Source organism: Eucyclogobius newberryi, unplaced genomic scaffold (genome assembly GCF_026437365.1).
Source record: "Eucyclogobius newberryi isolate DKJ021-1_F unplaced genomic scaffold, fEucNew1.0.hap1 SCAF_1, whole genome shotgun sequence".
NCBI lineage: Eukaryota > Metazoa > Chordata > Actinopteri > Gobiiformes > Gobiidae > Eucyclogobius > Eucyclogobius newberryi.
In genome coordinates, this window is record NW_027315723.1 from 6,485,908 (window position 1) to 6,508,978 (window position 23,071).

The 23,071-nt window shown below is 44.9% G+C and overlaps 1 protein-coding gene across 4 annotated transcripts in view; it reads left to right on the forward strand.

Annotated features, from left to right (window-relative positions):
- agap1 (ArfGAP with GTPase domain, ankyrin repeat and PH domain 1) overlaps positions 1-23,071 on the forward strand; it is a 135,162-nt gene that overhangs the window by 23,963 nt on the left and 88,128 nt on the right. For 2 of the 4 annotated variants that reach the window (XM_072451977.1, XM_072451817.1), the window contains exons 2-7: positions 9,789-9,847; positions 10,326-10,413; positions 12,891-12,905; positions 13,745-13,830; positions 19,392-19,533; positions 21,573-21,707. In XM_072451977.1, coding sequence (XP_072308078.1) covers positions 9,789-9,847; positions 10,326-10,413; positions 12,891-12,905; positions 13,745-13,830; positions 19,392-19,533; positions 21,573-21,707 — 525 coding nt within the window. The remainder of the gene's footprint in view (positions 1-9,788; positions 9,848-10,325; positions 10,414-12,890; positions 12,906-13,744; positions 13,831-19,391; positions 19,534-21,572; positions 21,708-23,071) is intronic. The other 2 variants (XM_072452056.1, XM_072451900.1) reach the window with 1 other exon arrangement.

Here is a 23,071-nt window from a genome sequence, read left to right on the forward strand (position 1 = left end):
TTGAAAGTATGACTGTAATAATATTATAGTATGACTATGATGTATTTTTTTTTAAGGCCCAAGCCAGTATTGAAGAAGTAGCAGCGGCATTAACAGTGGTAGTAGTTATACTAGTATTAGTTTTGTCAGACATAATTAGTAGTAGTCGTAACCATAGTAGTCGTAGTACCACCATCAGTGGGCTGTAGTTTCAGGGCGTAGTTCTTGGTCTTTGTGTCTGACCTACATCTGTTGGAGCAGAAGTAACCTCAGATGAATAAAGTCTAAATGCGTCACATTTATATTTCAACGACAGTCTCTGCACCAACTCGACGACTGAACCACTTTAAAGGACACATATGCATATTATGCATCTCTGTTAACATGTTATAACTAGTTCAATCATCAAAAACTCACTTGAAGTTGTATTTTGCTTAATTAATGCTTGTTTCATTGATTCTGTTTACAAGCTCCTCTTTCTCTGAGTCTTACAAATACACTTGGTTTCAAATTTGCCAGATTTGTGACAATATAGAGAGATTTTCAGAGCTTTTAACCTTCTTACAGTGTTATTTTTACTGATTCCTACAGTTTAGCTAGAGGATAGTCTCTATCCTTCTCCTCGGATGAGTAGACAAACGGGGGCTATTCACCACTGGTGAGAGCCGCAGCACGCTGGTTCAGCCCATCCTCCAGGAAGCACTCTGTACCTGTAAAACGCCCCCCCCCCCCCCCCATTTACGGGTTTGTGAGTCCAAGATATGGGTGATATTTAAACGCTCTCTCTTCTTTCTCACACTTATTGTGCTTTATCTCCTATATTTTGTAAATATAATTAGTATATTTTTTCTATTTTACTGTACGATAGGGACATGCGCTGGAATAGTTTAATTCAACTGTTTTTGACTTTTTTCGGCTGGATTTGAGCGTTTTTCGTTGCGTTCGTTGTGTTGTTGTGACGTGAGCTAGCTCCGAGCGAGCCCACCAGCCCCCCCCCCCGCGCCCTCCGGCCGCGCTAAAGTACGGCGTGTCGTCGGTACACGTTTATGTACACGTTTATATGAAAGAGGCACTTCACGAACGATCGGGACACGCACTGGAATCGCTTTAAATTAACTTGTTTTGACTTTATTCGGCTGGATTGAGTGTTTTCGTCGTGTCGTTACGATGTGTCTTGGCTCTGAGTCCCCCGGCGCCGTACCGCGTTTACACAAAGGAGGAACTCATGAAACTGCGGAGAACAGTCGTCTTACCCGGAGATCGTCACGTTATCCCGGCGGACATCCTAAGGAAAACGCAACGAGGCAGACGGGCTGGACGTAAACTCCGAGAGAAGAGAGGGATAAACAGGAAGTCGGTTCCCGCCGTAGTCATGGGTAACGTGAGGTCCCTTCAAAATAAAATGATGGAAATAGCGAGCCTCATGCGGTCCCAGAGGATTTATAGGGACAGCAGTGTCTTGATTTTCACAGAGACCTGGTTAACAGCAGAAATGCCAGACTCTATTGTAGGTTTGGACAATTTTCATCTGCTGCGGGCGGACAGAACGAGAGAATGCTTGAAGAAAAGAGGTGGAGGTCTGGCGGTGTATGTGAACACGAGCTGGTCCAAACCCGAACACTGCACAGTGAGGGAGCAGCTATGTAACAAGGATATTGAACTATTGGCTATTGACATGAGGCCATATTATCTGCCCCGGGAGTTCTCACATGTGATTTTGATCGCAGTCTATGTGGCCCCGTCTGCCAATGCTGAAAATGCTTGTGAAGCACTGCTCTCCTGCACTTGTAGGCTGCAAACACGGCATCCACAGGCTCTCTTCCTCATCTCTGGTGACTTTAACCACGCTTCTCCCTCTTCTGTTCTACCAACATACACCCAGTATGTTACCTGCCCCACCAGAGAGAATAGAACATTGGACTTGTTTTTTGCCAACACCAAGGAGGCTTATTCTTCTTCCCCCCTCCCTCCCCTGGGCAGCTCGGACCACAACCTTGTACATCTGAGGCCTGCTGAGAGCGAGGAGGCTCTGAGGGACCGCTTCAGCACCACTGTCTGGACTGAGCTTTATGACCCACATGGGGAGGACATCAACACCATCACAGAGTGCATCACGGACTACATCAACTTCTGTTTTGAGAACATTGTTCCCTCCCGGACGGTGCGGTGCTTTCCAAACAACAAGCCGTGGATTAACCGTGAACTGAAGGCTCTGCTGAAGGAGAAGAAGAGAGCCTTCAGGTCAGGGAACAAGGAGGAGCTGAGGACTCTGCAGAAGGAGCTGAGGAGGCCTCAGGCAGGCTGAGGCCGGCTACAAGAGGAGGATGGAGGAGCAGCTGCAGCAAAAGAACATTCAGGGAGTGTGGAGGAGCCTGAAAACCATCTCGGGCTTCAAAATCCCCCCTGCCCAGACAGAGGGGGATCTACAGTGGGTGAATGATTTAAATGCTCACTTCTTGAGGTTTGATAGGTCACCCGCCCCTCCCCCTGCACAGCTGCATGCTCCCTCTTCCACAGCTGGACAATGCCCTGCATCTGTTCCTCTTCGCTTATCTGCCCCGGACCATCAGCTCCCCACTTCGCCTGGACTCACCCATCCCCCCAGCACACGGTCCCCCTGCCAACCACTGACTGTCACAGCAGCACAGGTGAGGAGTGAGCTGAAGAGGATTAAAGTGAGGAAGGCAGCCGGACCTGATGGCATCAGCCCCAGGCTCCTTAAGTCCTGCGCAGATGAACTGTGTGGAGTTATGGAGCATGTCTTCAACATGAGCCTGAAGCTGAGGGTGGTACCACAGGTCTGGAAGACCTCCTGTCTGGTACCTGTGCCTAAGACACCGCGCCCCAAAGACCTCAACAGCTTCAGGCCGGTGGCTCTCACGTCCCACCTGATGAAGACACTGGAGCGGCTAGTCCTGGACCACCTCCGCTCCACCGTGAGCTCAGCCATGGACCCGCTGCAGTTTGCATATCGGTCTGGCATCGGAGTGGAGGACGCCGTCATCTCCCTGCTGCACCGCTCTCTCTCTCACCTGGAAAAGCCTGGCAGCTCTGTGAGGATTCTGTTCTTCGATCTTTCCAGCGCCTTCAACACCATCCAGCCGCTGCTCCTGAGGGACAAGCTAGAGACGGCTGGTGTGGAGTATGACCTGGCAGAGTGGATCCTGGACTACCTCACAGACCGACCCCAGTTTGTGAGAGCCCGGAACTGTGTGTCTGACACTCGGACCTGCAGTGTGGGGGCGCCCCAGGGCACTGTCCTCGCGCCCTTTCTCTTCACCCTTTACACTGCAGACTTCAGACATGACACGGACAGCTGTGTCCTGCAGAAGTTCTCTGACGACTCTGCCATCATCGGACTCATCACGGACGACGATGACGCGGAGTACAGAGGACTGGCGCAGGACTTTGTGGACTGGTGTCAGCGGAACCACCTCCTCATCAACGCGGGGAAGACCAAGGAGATGGTGGTGGATTTCCGCAGACGCCACCCCACTGCCCCCTCATCAGTGAACATCCAGGGACGGGACATTGAGAGAGTGACTCATACAAGTACCTGGGTGTTCATCTGAACCACAAACTGGACTGGACTCATAACACAGACGCACTGTACAGGAAGAGCCAGAGTCGGCTCTACCTCCTGAGAAGACTCAGGTCTTTTGGAGTGACAGGGCCACTCCTGAAGACCTTCTACGACTCTGTGGTGGCATCAGCCCTCCTGTATGGTGTGGCCTGCTGGAGCAGCAGCATCACAGAGAGGGAGAGGAGGAAGCTGGACAGAGTCATCAAGAAGTCCAGCTCCGTCCTGGGCTGTGCTCTGGACTCTGTGCAGGAGGTGGGGGACAGGAGGGTCCTGGCTAGATTCACATCTATGCTAGACCATGAGTGTCACCCCCTGCAGGACACTCTCTCCGCTCTGGAGAGCAGCTTCAGTGAGAGACTGATCCACCCTCGATGTGTGAAGGAAAGGTTCCGTAGGTCTTTCCTTCCTGCTGCTGTCAGACTTTATAACAAAAACTGTTAGTACTGAACACTCGCAATACTGACCTAACCATGTGCAATTCTGTCATATGTGCAATTGCTGTTGGAATTCATGTGCAATTCATGTGCAATTACTATGAAATTCATGTGCAATCTATATGCTGTCGTGACACATATTCATGTGCAATTACTGTCGTGATCACATGCAATGGTATTTATGTATTTATTTATTCATTTGTCTATGGGAGTTTTTATTTATTTATAGGAGATCTTCTACTGAAAGTGTTTTTCAGACTTCCTATAAGTGATCTGTTCTTCTGTATCTACCTCTGTATCTACCTGCGTTGCACCAATGAAATTTCCCCATCTGGGACAATAAAGGAATATCTTATCTTATCTTATCTTATCTTATATTTAATAATTAGTATGTTATGGGTGTAGCACAACACTTATTATAAAATATACCCTTTGGGTAGACTACAAAATGGGAAAAATAGCATAATATGTGATCTTTAAGTCCATAATCATCAGATTGTTCTGAGCATCAGCGTTCATTACAACTGCATGCTTAAATTAGGATGTCAGGGTAAGGTAGCTTTTGTTTATTTCCCGAGGGCAATTCCTAAGTCCCAACACCAGATCCAAATTCGGGAACACCTGACTGATGAGAAATCATGTGTGACTTTCAGTACATACATTATTTGGTTCTACAAATATGATCATGTTCAAAAGTATATTGAAGACCACTTTTTGACACAATAACTGTAAAGTAGTTTGTGCAATATCTTATAAAACATGCGCTGCAGTCATAAATAGCACAATTAAATACACAAATAAGTTAGTGTTAGTAACAAGTAGAAGTTAAGTATTCAATGGTCATCTGGTCACTGGTCAGTACATGGTCTGGATTTGGCCAGGACCTGTTACATAAGGTCTTTAGCTGCAGGACGCCTGTGCCATGGTTCAATATAGACACTCACTGCTGTCACTGTACACTTACTAGTGCTATTGTTAGCCCTGCTTAGCCCTGGTTTAGTCCTCTTTTAGCCCTGTTTAAACCCTGGTTTAGCCCTGGTTTAGGCCTGGTTTAGGCCTGGTTTAGCCCTGGTTTACTCCTGGTTTAGCCCAGGTTTAACCCTGGTTTACTCCTGGTTTAGCCCATTTTTAGCCCAGTTTTAGTCCAGTTTTAGTCCAGGTTTTGTCCAGGTTTTGTCCAGGTTTAGCCCTTGTTTACTCCTGGTTTACTCCTGGTTTACTCCTGGTTTAGCCCTGGTTTAGCCCTGGTTTAGTCCTTGTTTAGTCCTTGTTTAGCCCTGGTTTAGCCCTGGTTTAGCCTTGGTCTATTCCTGGTTTAGTCCTGGTTTTACCCTGGTTTTGCCCTGGTTTAGCCCTGGTTTAGCCTTGGTCTACTCCTGGTTTAGTCCTGGTTTAGTCCTTACTAGTGCTATTGTTAGCCCTGCTTAGCCCTGGTTTAGTCCTCTTTTAGCCCTGTTTTAACCCTGGTTTAGCCCTGGTTTAGCCCTGGTTTACTCCTGGTTTAGCCCAGGTTTAGCCCTGGTTTACTCCTGGTTTAGCCCAGTTTTAGCCCAGTTTTAGCCCAGTTTTAGCCCAGTTTTAGTCCAGTTTTAGTCCAGTTTTAGTCCAGTTTTAGTCCAGGTTTTGTCCAGGTTTAGCCCTTGTTTACTCCTGGTTTACTCCTGGTTTAGTCCTGGTTTAGTCCTGGTTTAGCCCTGGTTTAGCCCTGGTTTAATCCTTGTTTAGTCCTTGTTTAGTCCTTGTTTAGTCCTTGTTTAGCCCTGGTTTAGCCCTGGTTTAGCCTTGGTCTACTCCTGGTTTAGTCCTGGTTTTACCCTGGTTTTGCCTTGGTTTAGCCCTGGTTTAGCCTTGGTCTACTCCTGGTTTAGTCCTGGTTTAGTCCTGGTTTAGTCCTGGTTTAGTCCTGGTTTAGCCCTGGTTTAGCCCTGGTTTATCCCTGGTTTAGCCCTGGTTTAGTCTTGGTCTACTCCTGGTTTAGCCCTGGTTTATCCCTGGTTTATCCCTTGTTTATCCCTTGTTTATCCCTTGTTTATCCCTGGTTTAGCCCTGGTTTATCCCTTGTATGTTCTGGTGCATCCGACACCAGTAACAGTAATAAAGGCAATAGACCGTGAAGTGTTAATGACCCATGACACCCTTCGTGACCTGAAAGCATAAACACAGACACGTGCACGCTCTGCAGAGGAGAGTGCACGTGGCGGGGTCAGAGGTCACAGTCTGAGGTCGCAGTGGAAGTATGTGACTCCCTGCTCTGTTTGACTCAAATCATATTAAACACCTCCAATAAATGAATAGACCAGATTATAACTAGTTTAGATCAAGACCGCAACTCCCAACACTTTTATTGGCCAGTTATTTTTATGTAACCCTGACTTAAAAAAACAACACCACATTAATAGAAAAATGCATTAAAAGGATGATTGCGGGCCCTGTGCTTCACGGCCCCTGTGCTTCTCGGCCCCTGTGCTTCTCGGCCCCTGTGCGCTGTCGGCTTGTTGTGTTGAGGTGGGGGGTTGGGGGGTGTTTCTGTGCGTAGAGGGGGGAGTATGGGGGAGAGAATGGGGGCATATTGGGGGGGTTGGGATCTATGATAATGCTGATATTTAGGTCATCCGTGGCTGCTCCTCCTCCATCACTGCAGCACATTCCTTCACTGGACTCGGCACTTCCTCGTTGTACAAACGGCGTCGCCACAACAATGAGCAAATATCAAACTGTCACGGTTTTATGACATCACAGTGAAAAGGCCTGTGATTGGCTTTGTTAAACGAAAAATAGAGATTAAAATAAAATTCTGTATCATATAATATATATTACTCGTAGGGTTGCGCATTATTGGGAAATATTACTATATGTGATGCAGCTGTTCATATTATTACATTATATATGATATTAAAATAAACATGCACATGCCTTAATTTACTTTAAAAAAAACTGTGTCAACATAAAAATTTAACCGACAAAACCAAGACTAATCAAAACAACTAAACTCCTAACATGGATGTAACTGAATAATATATGCCTTTTTAACATTTACATTTCATAAACGGCACATTTCGGTCAAATGGAGGAGCTTGGTGGTTGTAATGTAGATTATTGTGTCAGCCAATGTTACAATATCGATATTTTGTGATGTATTCTATAGCACTAATTACTTGGAGGAATGGTCCGATATGGATTAAAAATATATTTTTACCTGATGCACGGAGGACACTCTGGGAATGACACAAAGGCACACAGACTGGGGCTGAGCAGAAATAACATCAACACCAAATATTGGCTACATTTCCAATATCTGACCGATACAGATCTGGGAATCCCTCTGATATCACCGATACTGATATTGGAGCTGATATATCACCAATCATAATCATGTGCAATACTGTCATTCATGTGCAATACTGTCATAATCATGTGCAATACTGTTTTTTCAATATTCTCTGTCCATATAACAGCTGTAAATAAGAGTGTCACTATTGTTATTATTATATAGTATAAGTTTTTTTATATATATATATATATATATATATATAAGAGTGTTTTTTGTAGTTTTTTTTTAAATAAGTTCTGTTTTTTTATTGTTTACTTCTGTGTTGCAACACTGGAATTTCCCCATTGTGGGACAAATAATAGCGTACCGTATCCCTAACTTCCTGGTTTAGTCTCTTGTCACGTCCCTGGACAGAGTATTCTAGAGAGTTAAATACCTGTTGGAGAGAATGTGCAGAATGTGGCATCAGAACAGGTTGGAGCAGTGCTGGGTGGAGATGGAAACAGAAAAACCAGATTTTTCATTGTATTTCAATATGGATTTCCTGGACTTAAGCAGTACAAACTCTCAGTCATTGCAGTTATACACAAAAATAATTCAGTTTCTTCCCCCAGTCGGTAAAAGCATGTGGAGTGAAGCAGAGTTCTGAACCTGCTTTAAGTGTCTCCATGATTCCTCTAGTGGGGAAGTGTGAGGATCTGGACCCTCTGGAGATGGTTTCAGAGGGAGTGAAGTCCGGTTTGGAACAGCTCAAGGAAGTGTCTGCTTACAGAAGGGATTGTTTAATGTCGTAGTGAATAAATACATGGACCTGGTGTAAACTCTCTCGGGGGAGACGCAGGTGATGATGTCAGCTCTTCACATTCTCCTCATTTCTAACTCGTCTCCTCACTCTGACATCACACACATTTGTTTTCTTCTCTCCTCATCCCCTTTTCCCCTCCTCCATTCTCTCTCCCCTTCCTCTCCTCCATTATTCTCTTCCCTCTACTCCCTTGACTCCTCCTCTAGCCTCTCTTCCTCCCTTTCCTCTCCTCTATGACTCATCTCTCCCTCTCTCGTCTTCTCTTTTCCTCTTGGTTATTCCCCCTCCCTCCCTCCCTCCCCCACCTCACTTCACTCCTCTCCTCCTCTCTCGCCTCTCTCCTCTCAGACACTAGTCCTCTTCCCCTCCCTCACCCTCCTCTAGGACACTAGTCCTCTTCCCCTCCCTCACCCTCCTCTCTCCTCTCAGACACTAGTCCTCTTCCCCTCCCTCACCCTCCTCTCTCCTCTCAGACACTAGTCCTCTTCCCCTCCCTCACCCTCCTCTAGGACACTAGTCCTCTTCCCCTCCCTCACCCTCCTCTCTCCTCTCAGACACTAGTCCTCTTCCCCTCCCTCACCCTCCTCTCTCCTCTCGACACTAGTCCTCTTCCCCTCCCTCACCCTCCTCTAGGATACTAGTCCTCTTCCCCTCCCTCACCCTCCTCTCTCCTCTCAGACACTAGTCCTCTTCCCCTCCCTCACCCTCCTCTCTCCTCTCAGACACTAGTCCTCTTCCCCTCCCTCACCCTCCTCTAGGACACTAGTCCTCTTCCCCTCCCTCACCCTCCTCTCTCCTCTCAGACACTAGTCCTCTTCCCCTCCCTCACCCTCCTCTAGGACACTAGTCCTCTTCCCCTCCCTCACCCTCCTCTCTCCTCTCAGACACTAGTTGTCTGTCTTAAACACTCCAGTGTTGTGCTCACAGGAAGTTGTTGCAGCTGCCTCCTGTTTTCGCCTCTTTTAATCTCACTATAAAATGTTTCTGTCTGACCCTGTGACCAGATCCATAAGTGAGAACTTCAGTTTTTATTGATTCAAATATCTGAAACTCCCACACTAAACCCATATCTTATTTTTTCATGCATTTTGATGTATGTAAAGTAAGAATGTATAGCACTAAATATTTAGGTTTGAATGTACATTTAATGCTAAATGTATTGTCCTTCAGAGGGAACTTACAGTATGTGATGCACAGAAGGGAATATAGGGCAGTCAAGTGCTCATAAGAAAGAGTTTACTTGGGGTATCCGGCTTTTTGATTATTTAATCAGTGGCATGAAGCAATTTGCTTTATTCACTGAGGGCCGCATTTTGAAACGTATATGGAGGGCCACAGTAGAGGGCCACAAACAACCTGACAACGTTGAATTTGTTGAATGACAAAGTGAATCATTCGAAATGTTGCATTTGAAATCATTTTGATGCACCTCCAGAACTTTAATAAGACTTGGAACATGAATATTAGGTTGGAATAACTTAATTTTTCCAATTTTACAGTAAAAAGTACTACTTTTTGTTGTTTTGACCAATTTAGCATGAAGCCAGACGGCCAACAAAATTGGTCTGAGGGCCGCATTTGGTCCCCGGGCCGTAGTTTGGACATGCCTGTATTACGCACATTAATACAATACATTATTTTAGTTGAGAACAGATTTTTCCATTCTCGTGAACCTTTCTGAATAGTGTTTAAATGTTTTATTTTCTTGTGTTTCAGATGCGTTTGTGAACAGTCAGGAGTGGACTCTGAGCAGATCTGTGCCCGAGCTCAAAGTGGTGAGGCTCATAACGTTACACTTTAGATTTGGGATCAAGTGTGTAGATCAAGTGTGTAGATCAAGTGTGTAGATCAAGTGTGTAGATCAAGTGTGTAGATCAAGTGTGTAGATCACATGACCAGACGAGTCACAGCAACATCACGTGACGACCCTGAGGAAGACACAACTGACTAAACTGTCGGCAAACTCTGGTATCAAAGAACCTTTTAACATTATACAAAGACTAAATGACCCTCATTGGACTCTGATCTTTAAGTATTTATTGACTTTAATGAGACTCTGCAAAAAAACAAATGATGACTATCTAAACTAGTAACTAGTTCATAATCTTGAATTTTGCACATTATAATTGAATGTAAACAAAACATTATTGATCCACAGAAAAAATACTTTTGACAGAGCAGCTCAAAAAATATAATCTAAAAATGAGTCTGTGTTTGAGGAACTGTAGATGATTATGTCATGTTCTCTTGCAGGGGATTGTGGGAAACCTGGCAAGTGGGAAATCAGCGCTGGTCCACAGATATCTGACCGGAACATACGTCCAAGAGGAGTCTCCAGAAGGTAAGACCAGGGACTAGACCAGGGACTAGACCAGGGACTAGACCAGGGACTAGACCAGAGGACTAGACCAGAGGACTAGACCAGAGGACTAGACCAGAGGACTAGACCAGGGACTAGACCAGGGACTAGACCAGGGACTAGACCAGGGACTAGACCAGAGGACTAGACCAGAGGACTAGACCAGAGGACTAGACCAGAGGACTAGACCAGAGGACTAGACCAGGGACTAGACCATGGGACTAGACCATGGGACTAGACCATGGGACTAGACCATGGACTAGACCATGGACTAGACCAGGGACTAGACCAGGGACTAGACCATGGGACTAGACCAGAGGACTAGACCAGAGGACTAGACCAGAGGACTAGACCAGAGGACTAGACCAGAGGACTAGACCAGAGGACTAGACCAGAGGACTAGACCAGAGGACTAGACCAGGGACTAGACCAGAGGACTAGACCAGAGGACTAGACCAGAGGACTAGACCAGAGGACTAGACCAGAGGACTAGACCAGAGGACTAGACCAGGGACTAGACCAGGGGACTAGACCAGAGGACTAGACCAGAGGACTAGACCAGAGGACTAGACCAGAGGACTAGACCAGAGGACTAGACCAGAGGACTAGACCAGAGGACTAGACGACTAGACCAGAGGACTAGACCAGGGTCTAGACCAGAGGACTAGACCAGAGGACTAGACCAGAGGACTAGACCAGAGGACTAGACCAGGGACTAGACCAGAGGACTAGACCAGGGACTAGACCAGAGGACTAGACCAGGGACTAGACCAGAGGACTAGACCAGAGGACTAGACCAGGGACTAGACCAAGACAGAACCAGGACTTGGTCTAGAACCAGGACTTGAGCAGCTCTGACCCAGTTCTTCCTCAGTCCATATTTAATTCAGATCTATGTGTTGCAGAAATGTGACGTATGTAAAATTTATGAACCACAGCGATGGTGAAATCTGTGCATTTAGAAAATCTCTCTCCAAAATAAAAAAAAACCCTGACTGTGACAAAAATAAACAAAAGATAATAAAAGAACGTCAAACTAAAATGTAAAGTACCCTAACATTCTAGTTACAGTCTGACTTTTGACCTGGTCCTGGTTTAGTTCTTCTTTTGACCCCGACTTTAGTCCAAGCTTAGCCCCTTGTGTAGAGCTTTTTAGTCCTTGTTTTGACCGGTTTCATTCCTACTTCATTCCTACTTCAGTCCTACTTCAGTCCTACCTCAGTCCTAGTTTAGTCAAGCTTTAGCCCCTTGTTTAGTCCTAATTTCGAACCAGGACTGAATCTGGTCAGAACCTCCACAGAACCTGTTCTCTGCAGAAGTCAGAGTCTCGTTCCTGACCCAGATCCAAGCCCAGATCCGCTCCCAGAATAGTCCTGGTCCGGGTTTTCTGTGGTTTCTCTGGACCACATGTATTTATACTCTCTCTGTGGGAATCTACTCTAACATTTACTACGGGGACTTAGACAGGGTTCAAACTAGAAGTAAACCAGGACTAAATGTGAAAATGGACTAAATTATGACTTAACTGGATCTAAAGCAACACCAAATTCAGTTGATAAACCAGGACTGAACCAAGACAAACCTGGGGACTGAACCAGGAATAAACAAGGACTAAACCATGACTGAACCAGGAATAAACAAGGACTAAACCATGACTATACCAGGAACTAAACCAAGACTAACCCCTGTGGTGGTGTGGTGTAGTACTTGTACTGTTGAACAGATATAATACACTGCCTGTCCAGAAAAGATTGTATTCAGCTAAGCAAAAGCAGGAGGTCCTCTCTGCTGTAGAATTGCTTCATGGGTGATGATCTTTCAGCTGCAACACGCTATTTCAACTCAACTGCAGTGGAAGGTTTCTCATTTCTGAAACAACCATGTGGAAAGACATAACCCGTGGTCATGGAAAAGATGTCAGTGTGTTTAAGAAGGGTCAGACCATTGGCATCGAGCAGAGAAAACATCTAATGAGAAGTAGAAACTGATGTACTCCAGATCTGACTCGCAGTGAGAGTGTTTGAGCTGGAGAAGACTTTCATCGTCATCAAGATCAATGATATATTTAATATAATGCGTCACTGCCACAGCAAACATCATCAAAGCTGGAGGCGGGACCACAGTGTGTGACCTGCTTTTCTGTGAAAACATGGCAACCTTTTTTTTTGGACATTGTGTATAAAATGATGAGACATTTAGCACAGGTTTAAACCTCTCTGAGTCTTAAGTCTTTACTCTCTGTCTGTGTGTGTGTGTGTGTGTTGTGTGTTGTGTGTTGTGTGGTGTGTGTTGTGTGTTGTGTGTTGTGTGTTGTGTGTTGTGTGGTGTGTGGTGTGTGGTGTGTGTTGTGTGGTGTGTGGTGTGTGGTGTGTGGCGCGTGGCGCATGCATTAACTGCTCTGTCCTGTTTCTGCTTCTCTTTCTGTGCCTGTGGTTTGTGTTTTTGCTGCTGCTCTAAAGCTGACGTTGATGCAGGTAACTCGCTTTGCCTTTAATCCATCACAACAGGCTTGTCATGATAATCACTTTATTTACTTATTTTAAAACTGTAGATGGAACAATCATTTTTATATTTTCTTCAACAATATATCACAATTCAAAATGTATTATTGTGACAAGCCTCGTCTCAAGAGATTTCACCAAAACATTCCCCAAACTTCCCCTGAATTCACCTGCTTCACATCCAGAGCTGAGAACCTAAAGGGTTAAATTAAGTTTATTAAACACGTTGATTTATTGATTTAACAAGATTAAATATAATTGTTTTAAACCCTTTTAATTCTCAGCCCTTGATTCTATTCATTTCATTTGTGGTTTCTAGTCTTCCTCCTTCATATTTATTAGAACAGTTTTCAAAATGGATTTAATTGTAGTATTTAGTAGATATTAGTCCCCATTTCATCACATTCAAGAACAATGCTGCGTTCCAGACACAGTTTAGTTTATCCCACACAGATGTAAACAACGTGGCTAAAGCTAAAGCTAAAGCTAAAGTAAAGGCCTCACAAATGCCTCTACTCTGTTAAATAAAAGACTGTTGTCGGATTGAACCTGTTCCAGATGGAGGTAAGTGGAGGGTAACGCATCACACTTGTGTATCTCGTATGTGAAGTGAGCGGGAGCGTTGAACAATTCTATCACAATTTGTCTGGAATGCACCATAAGTTTAGTTTCATATAGTTTGTCTTATTCCCACACAAACATTTGCCACGCTTCATTTTGACAATCATTTCCAAAAATAAACCCATCAAACCCATAGTGCGTTTATAGTGTGTGTATTCCTCTTTTCTAACATGTCTTGTGTTGTTTTGAAGGGGGCAGGTTTAAAAAGGAGATTGTGGTGGACGGACAGAGTCACTTGCTGCTGATCCGGGATGAAGGAGGCCCCCCAGAGGCTCAGGTCGGTACTTCACCCCGTCCCAACTCTTAAATTCAGCATCATCCAAGACTTTATTACAGACTCGAAGCCCAGAATTGACTGTTTCAAGCTTTTAACCATTAAAAATAACCATTATTCCCTCATCAAAAGCATACCTAGAGTAGCATTTAGCTTCATTCACGCTAGTTTGATGAATCCTGGTCAGAAAGCCTTCTCCCCTCTGAGCGTCACAAACATTCTTTTCTTCATCTTCTGTCATCATCGATCTGTGACGTGGCTCAGAATCCTCTCTGCTGATTTTTAAGTCCATAAATTACCACCAGACTCGAATCTCTCCCGTCTCACCACAATAAGTACTATTTTTTATGTTCTAAAACGTGAGATGCCTAACTTAAGATATTTAAGAGCATGTTTAAAGGCTGAAATCAATAATATCATATTTAACCTTTAAGATATGAAGTGTGGAAGTGTGTTTGTCCTCTAAAGTTACCAGATTATATTTCAAGTTTGTTGTTTTCCTCTTTTCTGTTGGTGCGTTGATAATTGAAGTACAAACTAGTAGTAGTAGTTTGATCATTGTTATCTGGACTATACAATCCTTAAAACTCACAAAAGACTTTTTATAACAAAGACATATAGAAGCCTTCAGTCACAATATTTAACCTCAATTTGGTTTAAAATGTCTTTTATCTCAATGTACAATCAAAATAATGACAAGTTTACTCATAAAAGTAATTGTTGACTTAGTTGTAACCCGCCGTGTAAGATATTAAACATATTTTCATCTTCTAAAGTTCACAGATTATTAGGGCTTTAGTCAACAAAACTCATTCTTGGGCGACTAAAGACACACTGTAACTTTTCGACTGATCGACTAAAGGAGCTGACAAGAGCTCTCATTCTTTGCATACAAAGTTTGGGTGGACTGACCTTCATCAGGTGTGAAGAGGCCGCGCCTCTTGCTCTTTTATGTTGTTAATCGTCTGCTGAGGCGACTCGGCCTGATCGCCCCCGAAAAATACAGATCTTATCTCAAGGGACTTCAAATAAATAACTCGGGGGCCGGCGCCATCGGATCTTAACCAATCAGGAAACTACATTTTAATTTCAAATCATCAACATTTCATCATTCTAAAGTTTTCAAAATGTCTAGAAAAATACTATGATTATTACAAAATTAAGTCACTTATAATTATGTCTTTTGAACATTCATATGGTGTGTCTGAGGGGCGGGGCCTCTGGTCAAAGGCCTCAGAGGGAACATTACACTGGACTAAAGGTCCTCATGGTGTGAACATCCCTCTGCTTCATGTCTCTACAGCCTCGCACTGGGATGACCCGTGACCGAAGCAGAGAGGATCATGGTTAATGTAGTTCTCTGTTTTTAGCTGCTACAAAACAATGGATTTACGAAACTTATAATTCAATATAAGATCTATAAGATGTTTGATCTCTGTTAACGCCTGCTCCACACACCACTGCTCCACCCACACACCACTGGTCCACCCACACACCACTGCTCCACCCACACACCACTGCTCCACACACCACTGCTCCACACACCACTGCTCCACCCACACACCACTGCTCCACCCACACACCACTGCTCCACACACCACTGCTCCACCCACACACCACTGCTCCATCCACACACCACTGCTCCACCCACACACCACTGCTCCACCCACACACCACTGCTCCATCCACACACCACTGCTCCACACACCACTGCTCCACCCACACACCACTGCTCCACCCAAACACCACTGCTTCACACACCACTGCTCCATCCACACACCGCTGCTCCACACACCACTGCTCCATCCACACACCACTGCTCCATCCACACACCACTGCTCCACCCACACACCACTGCTCCATCCACACACCACTGCTTCACACACCACTGCTCCATCCACACACCGCTGCTCCACACACCACTGCTCCATCCACACACCACTGCTCCATCCACACACCACTGCTCCATCCACACACCACTGCTCCATCCAAACACCACTGCTCCATCCAAACACCACTGCTCCATCCAAACACCACTGCTCCATCCACACACCACTGCTCCACCCACACACCGCTGCTCCACCCACCGCTGCTCCACCCACCGCTGCTCCACCCACCGCTGCTCCACACACCGCTGCTCCACACACCACTGCTCCACACACCGCTGCTCCACGCACCGCTGCTCCACGCACCGCTGCTCCATCCACACACCACTGCTCCATCCACACACCACTGCTCCACCCACACACCGCTGCTCCACACACCGCTGGTCCACACACCGCTGCTCCACACACCGCTGCTCCACACACCGCTGCTCCACACACCGCTGCTCCACACACCACTGCTCCACACACCGCTGCTCCACACACCACTGCTCCACACACCACTGCTCCACACACCACTGCTCCACACACCACTGCTCCATCCACACACCACTGCTCCATCCACACACCGCTGCTCCATCCACACACCACTGCTCCACCACTGCTCCACACACCACTGCTCCACCACTGCTCCACACACCACTGCTCCACACACCACTGCTCCATCCACACACCGCTGCTCCACATACCGCTGCTCCACACACCGCTGCTCCACACACCGCTGCTCCACACACCGCTGCTCCACACACCGCTGCTCCACACACCACTGCTCCATCCACATACCGCTGCTCCACACACCGCTGCTCCACACACCGCTGCTCCACACACCACTGCTCCACGCACCGCTGCTCCACGCACCGCTGCTCCATCCACACACCACTGCTCCACACACCACTGCTCCACACACCGCTGCTCCACACACCACTGCTCCACACACCACTGCTCCACACACCGCTGCTCCACACACCGCTGCTCCACACACCACTGCTCCACACACCACTGCTCCACACACCACTGCTCCACACACCACTGCTCCATCCACACACCACTGCTCCACACACCGCTGCTCCACACACCGCTGCTCCACACACCACTGCTCCACACACCACTGCTCCACACACCACTGCTCCACACACCACTGCTCCACACACCACTGCTCCATCCACACACCGCTGCTCCACACACCGCTGCTCCACACACCGCTGCTCCACACACCGCTGCTCCACACACCGCTGCTCCACACACCGCTGCTCCACACACCACTGCTCCACACACCGCTGCTCCACACACCACTGCTCCACACACCACTGCTCCACACACCACTGCTCCACACACCACTGCTCCACACACCGCTGCTCCACACACCGCTGCTCCACACACCACTGCTCCACACACCACTGCTCCATCCACACACCGCTGCTCCATCCACACACCACTGCTCCACCACTGCTCCACACACCACTGCTCCACCACTGCTCCACACACCACTGCTCCACACACCACTGCTCCATCCACACACCGCTGCTCCACACACCGCTGGTCCACACACCACTGCTCCACACACCACTGCTCCACCACTGGTCCACACACCGCTGCTCCACACACCACTGCTCCACACACCGCTGCTCCACACACCGCTGCTCCACACACCACTGCTCCACCACTGCTCCACCACTGGTCCACACACCGCTGCTCCACACACCGCTGCTCCACACACCGCTGCTCCACACACCGCTGCTCCACACACCACTGCTCCACCACTGCTCCACACACCGCTGCTCCACACACCGCTGCTCCACACACCGCTGCTCCACACACCACTGCTCCACCACTGGTCCACACACCGCTGCTCCACACACCACTGCTCCACACACCACTGCTCCACACACCACTGCTCCACCACTGGTCCACACACCACTGCTCCACACACCGCTGCTCCACACACCGCTGCTCCACACACCGCTGCTCCACACACCACTGCTCCACACACCACTGCTCCACACACCGCTGCTCCATCCACACACCACTGCTCCATCCACACACCGCTGCTCCATCCACACACCGCTGCTCCATCCACACACCACTGCTCCATCCACACACCGCTGCTCCATCCACACACCGCTGCTCCATCCACACACCACTGCTCCATCCACACACCGCTGCTCCATCCACACACCACTGCTCCATCCACACACCGCTGCTCCATCCACACACCACTGCTCCACCACTGCTCCACACACCACTGCTCCATCCACACACCACTGCTCCATCCACACACCACTGCTCCACCCACACACCGCTGCTCCACACACCGCTGGTCCACACACCGCTGCTCCACACACCGCTGCTCCACACACCGCTGCTCCACACACCGCTGCTCCACACACCGCTGCTCCACACACCGCTGCTCCACACACCGCTGCTCCACACACCGCTGCTCCACACACCGCTGCTCCACACACCGCTGCTCCATCCACACACCGCTGCTCCACCACTGCTCCACACACCACTGCTCCACACCCGACGCCTGCTCAGGTGTGCAGAGCTCTTCCCGTAACAAATACTGACAAAACTCCTCTAAATGATCAGGATCTCACTGAAAAACAACTGAAGTTCTGCTCGACATCTTCACTCACTAAAGCTTTTTCCTGTCTGTACATTTACTACAATCACTAATGACTTATTAATCAACGTAACGACTAATTGACTCTAGCCCAAGTACGTTTGTAATGTTAGTTAGTAAAATTTCGAGTTTTCTATTTTCTTTTTTACCGTCGCGTGATAAACCTGGATTTCGTTCTAGGTTAAGTGAGGTTTTCTAGTATATATATATATTAATTATTCACTCTTCTGTCCATACAATTTTAAACTCTGCACTTTACTGTACATTCTCCTTTGATCCTCTTTAGACTTTTCTCTTGATAAGAACAAATGTTTTGACAAATCTCACTCTATACATTTGTCACTAAAATACAATTTGATTACTGATCAAATTAAGTATTAGCTTGTTTGTCTTTATAACTTCACAAGGAAAAGCTCATACCACTTGTTAATACATAAATAATAAATAAAAAAGAACAAGGAGAAAAGTAGAGTAAAATCTGAAAAATAACATTTTGTCTTATGGTTTTAAATGTTTATATATATATATATATATATATATAGATATATATATATATATATATATAGATATATATATATATATATAGATATAGATATATATATATATATATATAGATATATATATAGATATATATATATATATATATATATATATAGATATATATATATATATATATATATAGATATATATATATATATATATATATATATATATATAGATATAGATATATATATATATATATATATATATATATATATATATATATATATATATATATATATATATATATATAGATATATATATATATATATAGATATAGATATAGATATATATATAGATATAGATATATATATATATATATATATATATATATATATATATATATATATATATATATATATATATATATATATATATATATATATATATATATATATATATATATATATATATATAATATGGTTTTCTTTTGTATATTTATGTGATCTTTATTCGTTCCTTGTTTCCTGTGGCTGGATGCTCTGGTTTACATTCTCTTCCTCTTGTGTAATTCACAGTTTGCCCAGTGGGTGGACGCCGTGGTCTTCGTCTTCTCGTTGGAGGATGAGATCAGCTTTCAGACGGTGTTTCATTATTTCACTCGTTTGGCAAATTTCAGAAACACCAGCGACCTGCCCCTCGTGCTCGTCGGGACGCAAGGTACGAACATGCATATTTAAACCAACATGTGACTGGATATTAAAGAGCCTTTAAAAAGAATTATGTTCAAATCCACCTTCTATAATTGATGGCGTCATAATCTCAGATGGTGGGCAACGATAATGTCTCTGGAGCTGGATAATGGCACCACTTTCTGAGCTCTTTGTGATGAAATAAGTTGACTTGAGTTGATTTATGTTGACAGATAAGGTGTTGAACTTTGTGCCAGTCTTTGTTTCATGTGGATAGTCCCAGTAATGACAGAGATATGAACCATAAACCAGGGCAACAAATCTGGCATCTGTCAGTCAAACATTTTAAACTACAGGCAAAGTCTATAAAGTTGTGACGTCACATTATCACGACATATACAATACATATCCTAATACTCTGAGCTAGATATATGTCCTTTCACATATGTATCTCTCACAACCGGTGTTAAACATGAACTAAAAGTATAAGAGGTACAAAAACACAAATAGGTGTCTCTTTGTATTTAGTTTTCTTTAATAACAGTAAGGACAATCCCAACATTTCCCTGATCCTCTATTGTTGACATGAGTGTGGGCAGCTGAGGACCTCTGGTGGTGGATTCATGTCATTACAAACATTTTAGGCCACAATAAAAAATATAAAATAATCTATTGAATATTACTGTACTTATACTGAATTATGTAAAAGTAAAAACGGAGAACTGGAAACAATTGATAATGTATTTTTTAAGTGTTCAGTAGACTGCAGTTTAGTTGTTGAACACCAGATGGCAGCATTGCCTTGTATTACTGACCAGAAATGTGACTTTGATGAGAAACCAGGTCAGAACCATGACTAAACCAGTACTAAACTAGGTCTAAACCAGTACTTAACTAGGTCCATACCAGTACTTAACTAGGTCTAAATCAGTACTAAACTAGGTCTAAACCAGGACTAAACTAGGTCTAAACCAGTTCTAAACTAGGTCTAAACCAGGACTAAACTAGGTCTAAACCAGGACTAAACTAGGTCTAAACCAGTACTAAACTAGGTCTAAACCAGTACTTAACTAGGTCTAAACCAGTACTTAACTAGGTCTAAACCAGTACTAAACTAGGTCTAAACCAGGACTAAACTAGGTCTAAACCAGTACTAAACTAGGTCTAAACCAGTACTAAACTAGGTCTAAACCAGTACTTAACTAGGTCTAAACCAGTACTTAACTAGGTCTAAATCAGTACTAAACTAGGTCTAAACCAGTACTAAACTAGGTCTAAACCAGTACTAAACTAGGTCTAAACCAGGACTAAACTAGGTCTAAACCAGTACTAAACTAGGTCTACACCAGGACTAACTAGATCAGATCCAGTCTTGTTTTGGGTCGTTTGGTACTAAGTGCTTAAAGGTGCACTAAAGGTGGTCTTTACCCTGGTGCTACCCTCAAAGATATAGTGTAAAAAAGATATATTTTTCTACTATTTATTTTTGCCAGAGGTGTATTTTCATCTGCAGTCACTACAAACGTGTCATTCTCAATTTGTTCTCAGTGTATCAAATGAGTCTTTTTGGATGGATGGACACAAAATGGACAAAAAAAACTACTCTGACGTTTAATTATTAATAATCACTTCTGGACTCAATCTGAGAATAGACTAATTTGCCAGACAATGGACTAAATTAAACTTTTTAAAAATACAATTATTTTTTTATTTGTTATATTTATTTTAAACTTTTATAATGATTATTATTTAATAAAAAACAGAAATTGATTTTTCTTGACATTTTGATTTAATAATGGCACTGTCTTTGTTTTAAAAGGTATTTTTGTGTTTTAGAGTCAGTCCAGATAATTACAATTATAAGACATCTACCATTATTTTTGACACAATTAGTCGATTAATTGTTGCGGCTAAAGATGTAATTTGGTCTCACTGTCCCGCCACCAGAAAAGTTACATGGTGCACCTTTAAACCATAGTTAAACAACACAATACAAAGGTTGTTTGTATTTCAGTTTTTTGTCTAAATAGGATGTTATTTGAAAACACATTTTTGATTTTCCTTTAGATGCGATCAGCTCAGTAAATCCTCGAGTGATCGACGACAGCCGCGCCCGAAAACTGTCCAACGAACTCAAGCGCTGCACCTACTACGAGACCTGCGCCACCTACGGGCTCAACGTGGAGCGGGTCTTTCAGGACGGTAAGAACCCTGGACCAAACCAGGACTGAACCAGGGACTGAACCAGGGACTGAACCAGGGACTGAACCAGGGACTGAACCCGGGACTAAACCCGGGACTAAACCCGGGACTAAACCCGGGACTAAACCCGGGACTAAACCCGGAACTTAACCCGGGACTGAACCAGGGACTGAACCAGGGACTAAACCAGGGACTGAACCCGGGACTGAACCCGGGACTGAACCCGGGACTGAACCCGGGACTGAACCCGGGACTGAACCCGGGACTGAACCAGGGACTGAACCAGGGACTGAACCCGGGACTGAACCCGGGACTGAACCCGGGACTGAACCCGGGACTGAACCAGGGACTGAACCAGGGACTGAACCCGGGACTGAACCCGGGACTGAACCCGGGACTGAACCCGGGACTGAACCAGGGACTGAACCAGGGACTGAACCAGGGACTGATCACCCTGGTCCTGGGGGAAGTTGACTTTAGTTGCTGTAGTTTTGGTTCAGACTTGGTCTTGCTCTTAGTCCTGGTCCTGGTCCTGGTCCAGTCTTGGCCTCTGTCCCGGTCTTGGTCCCGGTTCCTGGGGGAAGGTGACTTTAGTCGTTTTAATCTAATCGTGTTAATGAGAGACACTGGGGATAATCAGACCATTACAGCTCCGAACATTAACAGGTTTAACGAGGATCTCAACCGGACTTGCAGGGACTTCAGGGGTTTACAGGTCGTCCAGCCGGACCGCACTGCACCAAAGAAGAGGTCCCTGAACCTCCATCCAGGACTAAACTAGCATTTAACCAGTGCTTTTCATGGTGTTCTTTTTGAACATTAACTGCAGATGTATTATAGCCTCGCCTAGAACATGCTGGATGGAAAAAATATCACATTCTTGAAATTAGTTTCTTTTATTTGTTATAAAGATTTGATAATGAAGATGATGACGGAGCTTTTTCAAGGGTCTATTTTTTCCCATAAATAGAATCAGCTTTGGTTCAGACATAAAGGGCAAAACAACATTTCAAGACCTTTTTTTGTGTTTTCCTCAATATTTATCATATTTTATTTGCACTAATCGGGTACGTTTTTAATTTGCAACATCTGAGCTGTGCTAAACATGAAGCAAACAAAAACGATGTGTATATCTACTTATTACTTACTAATTATCTATTGTACCATTTTATTATTTTATTATATATATATATATATTATTTATTATAATATGTTCTTACCTTGCTTACCTGTTTGAATGCTCTTCCATATTATCATAAATAAGCGTTTGTTCTTCATCTCGACTAGACTTAATTGTTGTAGCCCTAATTAAATGGAAAGTGTATTTGTTCAGTTAAAGAGCCCCAGACTAGACCATAAACAAA